The sequence below is a fragment of the Rhagoletis zephyria genome, unplaced genomic scaffold (assembly GCF_001687245.7).
Source record: "Rhagoletis zephyria isolate East Lansing unplaced genomic scaffold, Rhagoletis_zephyria_1.1 Rzeph_scaffold_00426, whole genome shotgun sequence".
NCBI lineage: Eukaryota > Metazoa > Arthropoda > Insecta > Diptera > Tephritidae > Rhagoletis > Rhagoletis zephyria.
This window is the reverse complement of record NW_016157510.1, coordinates 161,089-167,731: the sequence shown is the minus strand read 5'-3', so window position 1 is coordinate 167,731 and position 6,643 is coordinate 161,089. Positions and strand designations below refer to the sequence as shown.

Below are 6,643 nucleotides of genomic sequence, written 5' to 3'. Positions count from 1 at the left end.
AGTACTTGACTTAACGGAAATATCAAAAGCATAGTGAGAAACTTTAACCGACTTGGCGGTACAGATGCATGCAAGGTGTATTTAACAAGGTATAAGTATATAAGTAAAAAATTACACTGACAAATTGTACGCAGATATCCATACTGTCAATGGTATGAGTTACAACAAACACTTCATTTTGGCGTAATGCCCGCCACGGCGATGGTTATGGCTTTATAACGAAGTAATTACAACAAATCACAAAGGGTAGCATGAATAAAAAAAGCAACTGCCTTTCTTAAAATTTCGGCCCTTTTTCTCGATTTATTAAACAAAATTGAAGTATAATGTATGAAATTTTAAGAAAAATTAATTGCTTAGTTATTATTCATACGGCCCAACATCATGTAGCAAAGCACTCAACACGTTTTTTTTAATGTTGTCCAGTACATTATACTCTACATAACTTTATGTTTTATGCTGTTTTACGTTAAAATAACTGTTCTCATAACGATGAAGAACACAAAAAGAGCAATCATCTCACGATGTGTAGCTTAAAATTTATCATCTTCTCCCAAGTTTTGTAATTTGAAATTTTTTGCTATGAAGCCCTTTCAAATGCATCCGTGTGTTTCGTGTATCTACCTGTGAACGCTGAAAAGTCCGAAACGTCTCATTCGGCGTTAGTTGCTTCTACGATTCGGACGTGTTTGTCTTCTAATATTTTGTTCGTCAAGCAGTCATCTTTTCATAAAAAAAAAAGTTTGTCAATTTTCAAGTTTCTTTGCATCGTGGATTTATTTAGCAGAATCATTTGCTAAACTCCTGTGTTTTATTCATAAAACGTACAAATTTCGCAGTTCATTTGCGCTCAATATTCATTCCTGCTCGTAGAGAAAAAAAACCACTGACAAAATGGCCGATGTTGAAAAGAAGTGAGTTGCTATTTGCTTTTGCAATTATAATTTGTAAATCTCATGTACTTATAGTATAGTTCGAGTTATGTTTCAAGAAATGTGTTAAATTTAAAAGTGTGTTAAAAGAAATATGGAAATTTTTGTGTATATAACAAATAGCGGCATTCGGCGTCGTTTTCTGTCTCTTTCATGTAAATACCGCGTAGCCGTAAGACCGCATTCGTTTTTGGCGCGACATGTTCAACGCGGTCGGCTTTTTAAATCAAGCAAACGGAAAAGGTGATACATACAGCAAAAACCTTTTCCACCTCGCAATGCCATGTATAAGTACAATATTTGAACGTTCGCTATCACGGCAAACTTTTTTTCTTTGATTTTTTCCTATTTGCTTTTGCATATTTCTTGCGCGTTTCTGTTGCGCTAAACTAGTTCTATTCACGTACATACATCATTTATCAGCATTTCGCTTATATTCCATTCGTTTGATTTGCCGTATTCGTATGTATTCGTTCGTATATTTTGTTGCGCACAAAGTATGCGATTGTGCCAATACCATTGGTGTTTTTCTGGACGGGCTTGGTACATTTTCATGTTTTGTTGCCAACTTCAATTTGATTCTTTAACGCTTCGCTACAGCTAAACAAATAACGAGTTTTGCTTAAATGTGAAATTCAAATTAAGTCATTGCGTTCGTTTTAGCTCCGCTACTCATGACTGCTATGATTCATTATACTTGAACTAAGTGCATTTAAATTCTTAACGTATATTCTAATATGTATTTTATCTATTCTTTGTGTTTAGAGACACTCCAATTGTCGAGGAAGTCGCTGCTGAAGAAGTAGAAGCAAAGAAAGAAAAAGATGTTGCAGTAGAAGCAGCACCTGCCGCTGAAAATGGTAGTGCTGACAGTGCATCCGCCAAAGAAAACGGTGACGCTGCCGAAGTAGCTGCTGAATCTACAACTGAAACACCAAAAGAAGCATCTGCTGAGGCTGAAGCTGAAGCTGCTGCTCCCGCCGAAGAAAATGGCAAAGATGATGAAGCGGAGAGCGAAGAAACTGGTAAGTCCACACATCAATTTATGATTAAGTATGTATACCGATTGGTATGTAATGCATTCATAAAACAAACTTTAATTTTTGAAATGTACATACTGTACTAATAATAAACCATTTTATTTTATTTTAGATTCAGCACCCGCAGAAGCTGTTAAGAGAAAAGTCGCCGAAGCCGAAGCCGATTCTAAGCCAGAAGAATCCACTACAGCACCACCAGAGAAAAAAGCCAAGCTGGACGAACCAGTTAAAGAAGACAACCAAAATGGTTCCGAGGCAGCAGAAGTTGCGGCTTAATTTAGATCTTAATATAACACTTAAACTATTCTACATATTCAGTAACAAAAAAACCGGAGAAGTGTACACCCATAGAATTTTATGTGTATGATTTTATGAAAGTGTGTTCAGTTTTTTTTTTTTTTGCGAGGTTGACAAAACTTCCATAATATGCAATCTGCAACGACTATACTTTTACAGTTGACATCTAAAGAAGAGATAAGGTTTGCATTTTATTTTCAATATTGAAGGCAAACCAATATCTTTCTTACCATGAAAAAGGCTAAACCTGTACATTCAAACAAATATTCAATAAATTACTCGACTTGAGGTCGAGTCAAAGCTAGCAAATTTGATTGTTATTTTGGCTGTAAATATTTTTGCATTTAAATGTGATGGATGAGAATGGAAGTCTGGCAGCGCTAGAAGAAGAAATTGAAAATAGACAAAATGATGCAAATTTGCAAAAGCACTAGGCTTGCTGTTTGGTTATGTATAAATAATCATGTGGTTTTTGTTGAATGGCAAGCGACTGTTACTACGTTTATACGTAAGCTATTTGCAAATACTTTAGTTATAAATATTTTTGCATTTAAATGCGATGGATGAAAATGGAAGTCTGGCAGCGCTAGAAGAAGAAATTGAAAGTAGACAACATGATGCAAATTTGCAAAAGCACTGGGCTTGCTGTTGGGCATCTGTTGGGTTATGTATGAATAATCATGTGGTTTTTGTTGAATGGCAAGCGACTTGCTACATTTATACGTAAGCTCTTTGCAAATAAAAATAATTTGCAAATACCTAGCTAACTGTTTATTCGATGGTGAAAAATTCTTTTTTAATATTGCCTGATTATAAAAATGCAATAATATGACCATCGAAAAAGAAAATAAAGTTTAAAATGACAATGTCTTGATTGTAAAAAGGCAATAAGATGACCATCGAAAAAGAAAATAAACCTAAGAATGGTGGCGTCTTGCCCTTATTTGCAAATAGTACCACTAATCAATACTTATTTGCGTGATTTAGTTATTTGCAAATAAAAAATTAACTCGGCGTTTATACGGCAAATTTTCCATTTTGCAAATTGTTATTTGCAAATAATACGTGCGTATAAACGTAGTATGTTGTGATTTGCACACAAGGGGAATATCCCATTACAAGGTAAATTCATTCTCAATTCGTCGACCATGATTTTTTTTCTAACATTTGCAAGCATTTCAAAATCATCAAATTGAAAATAAAAAAATTAAGTTGTTCAAAATTGTTTGATATGGTATATCCTGTCAGTATGTGTATGTATAGAAATTTGAATATGTTTCATAAAAGTGTGGTAACTCTCAAATGTCAATTTTTGGCAGTTATCTACTTTGGGGAAAAACAAGAATAGTCACGGGTATCGCCCATTTCATAGGAATAAATTGTTTCGATAATTTAACAGACACGACAAAAAAAAGGGAAACATTGTTTTTGTTTTGCTTTATAATCTGCCCTATCGCCAATTTCATGTGAATAAATTGTTCCCATAATTTAACATGCAAAGCAAAAAGAAATTAGGGAAAATTGTGTTCACGTGAAATTTCCGATAGGGCCTAGTTTTTGGAAATATTGGTTCACATGCGGAATTCGCGATAAGACCGAGTTTTTAAATAAAATAGTTTAATTACACTTTAAATTTCCGAAAATGTTTTCCCACTAATAAATGCGTGTATGTATGTACTGCAAAGATATACTAAATTAGTGGTTTTAAACATGGGAAATATGTTATCATTTGTCTATTTGGACCTTCATGACGTGTACAGTATAGCGATGACGACAAAACATCATTTCATATATACATACATATGTACGTACATACATACATATGTATCTACAACGTGCTACGTGCTCTGCGTCATATTCTAAATGCTTTGAAAAAGGTACATAAATTCGTACCTGATATTTTACACGACACGGAAGTTTGTTTCACGAAGAAAACTTAGCGAAAATTTGTTCGTTCCTGTTATTTGGAAGACTGTTAATTTTGTACAGGGTGATATATATGACCAAAATTTTCAAAATGTTAATTTTGTGTACGGTCAAAGAAACAATAAAAAATGTGTATGTACGTCATATACCCAGTTGGAAAATACTAGGTAAGCACCTTGCGAGGTAATTTTTTTTTTCTTTCATATTCTGGTATCAAAATTTGTTTCATGATTAATGTTATTGGTAAAGAACAATGAACACCTCCGATTATGCCTTACTAAAAGAAGTTGCAAAATAATGTGACGCCGAAGAACAAAAGTGCATATTTTTGAAGTCTTTTTTTAACTTTGATGAAGTATGAATTTGATCAAGAAGAACCCAAAATTGTGATATCCTTTGGAAGTACTATTTCAACGTATTCGTTTTTTTTTATTTGGCAATAAATATTATAACGTTATTGAAATTGCACTTTCGGATGGTTTTATATATGTAGAACTGAACGTACATATAAAAGAATAGCATTCAAAAATACAGTAAGTTACAATAGAGTACAAAAATGAATGTAAACAAAGCTTGAAAATTTAGAGAGCAAATTAATTGAAAAAAAAATCAAATTAGCAACTCTGCTCCTGCTATTTGTTTAATGAGCCCTGAATTAGTTATTAAAGTTATTTTCGAATCTTAACAATTGTTAGGTATAAAAAATATTTTATAATACGGTGCATGAACTTATTATTGAAAATATTATAAAAATATACGAAAATTGCTATACCGAAAAAGTATTTGAGTAGAATGGAACCAAAAATTCTTTCAGTACCCCGAATGGAGATTTTCGAAGTTTGGATATCAGTTCAAAAAGCTACTCGAAATGAGAAATCAGTTTGTTATTTGAGTGAAAAGTTACCCATATTAATAGAAAGTCGTTCTTTTAGAAATACAATTTGGTTAAACACCCTTTTATTCATAAAAAACGGCCTCAAGCCCAATAAAATTGTTGAATATAACTGTTATAAAGGCCATAAATAACAAACAAAAAATTTAATAAGCGCAATTGCGTCAAAAATTGAAAAAAAAATGCACTTTGCTGGTGAACGAGGGGATAGGTAAATTGAAAGCTTTTTTGTTGTTGGTTTTATTTAACTTTTGACTTAATTGTAAAATTGATAATATTACTGTTCATGAAGTTTATGAACTACTTGGAAAATATAACCAATACAAATATCCACGTTTTGAAAAGAGGAAACCTTCGATTATAATAACAATTATTATATTATTGCTTTTCACCTAACACAGAAGATTACTACATACTAATTTATATTTAATTGAATTTCCCATCTGTTTTTAGAAACAAGATTCCAGATTCATTTTGTCTATTATTCAACAGAGCTGATTGAAGGTATTTCTGTGAAATAAATTGTAAATGTATGTACATGTTGTGGAAGCCTACGTACTTAGCTTTCCAAAACGTATTTATAAAATTATATTAAGTGGAGAAACCTCAAAAATACCACTTTTAACACTCTATCGTACATGCGGTGCGCAATACACCCCCTCGCCGAATCCTTTACTCGTTTTAAAAACTTCTATAGTTTAAATCCATAAAATAATTTTGTAGGGGTCACGCCACTGTGAGCCGCTTGTGTGGGGTATGCTTGGCTCTTAAGTACCACAGCGTGAAGGGCAAGTTGCTGATAACATTGAGTGCTTTTATTTCCTACTGGGATCGCACAAGTTGTATAAACATATACATATATGTGTTCTGACATGTGCTGTGCGCTCAAAATGTTCAGAATTTGTTCGTATTCACACACATACATATATTAACTTTCCAGCAAATGCTGACGCAATACCCTTCAAAAATTTGAGGACCACGTGGTCCACTATGTCGTAGTTTTAAAGTATGTGCAAAAGGACCAGGTTGCATACTAGTAATTTGTTATGCTTACCTGGACCACTTCAAACGTAAAAAACTGATATGTGTGTTGAGAACCACCTCTTCGTGCCCCATCGGCAACATGATTCGGCTGCCGAATGTGCCATGGTCCAAAAGGAGTAGTTGTCGAGGTGGCCCCATGTTATGCAGCGTTGGACTAGAGGTGGTCAGGTCCAATGACGTCGCAATGTTAATGTAACCATATTTTCCCAAATATATTTGGTGTGCACACATAAGGTAAAGAATAATTTAACACAACGACATGATTTATAGAAGAATTTGCATAATAAAAATGATTATTCATGCGTTCAACAATTACGCGGTTTTTTTTGTGCTCTTCTTTGTTTACTTCTTACAACAAAGATGGCGTCGAGATTTCAACAGCTAGAAAATAACTTTTTTCTTTCTTTCGGGATGGCGTGATCTTGTGTCTTTCGTTCATGTGTATATACTACATATGTTTGCATGTACATACATATGTATGTATAGAGCACATGTGTACCTACATAAATTTA

At 33.4% G+C, this 6,643-nt stretch overlaps 1 protein-coding gene across 1 annotated transcript; it reads left to right on the top strand.

Annotated features, from left to right (window-relative positions):
- Positions 1 to 640: 640 nt before the first annotated feature.
- Positions 641 to 2,578, top strand: LOC108359633 (cytochrome c1-like). Its single transcript, XM_017611568.1, has 3 exons — positions 641 to 914; positions 1,698 to 1,957; positions 2,085 to 2,578. The coding sequence occupies exons 1-3, from the start codon at positions 895 to 897 to the stop codon at positions 2,246 to 2,248; spliced, it is 444 nt and encodes a 147-aa protein (XP_017467057.1). The 5' UTR covers positions 641 to 894; the 3' UTR covers positions 2,249 to 2,578.
- The last annotated feature ends 4,065 nt before the right edge of the window (positions 2,579 to 6,643 follow it).

Bases quoted from the DNA above. Each gene is read 5' to 3' on its own strand.
- LOC108359633 (XM_017611568.1), top strand. From the start codon at position 895: ATGGCCGATGTTGAAAAGAA. The intron at 915-1,697 runs GTGAGTTGCTAT...CTTTGTGTTTAG, and splicing joins ATGGCCGATGTTGAAAAGAA to AGACACTCCAATTGTCGAGG. The intron at 1,958-2,084 runs GTAAGTCCACAC...ATTTTATTTTAG, and splicing joins AGCGGAGAGCGAAGAAACTG to ATTCAGCACCCGCAGAAGCT.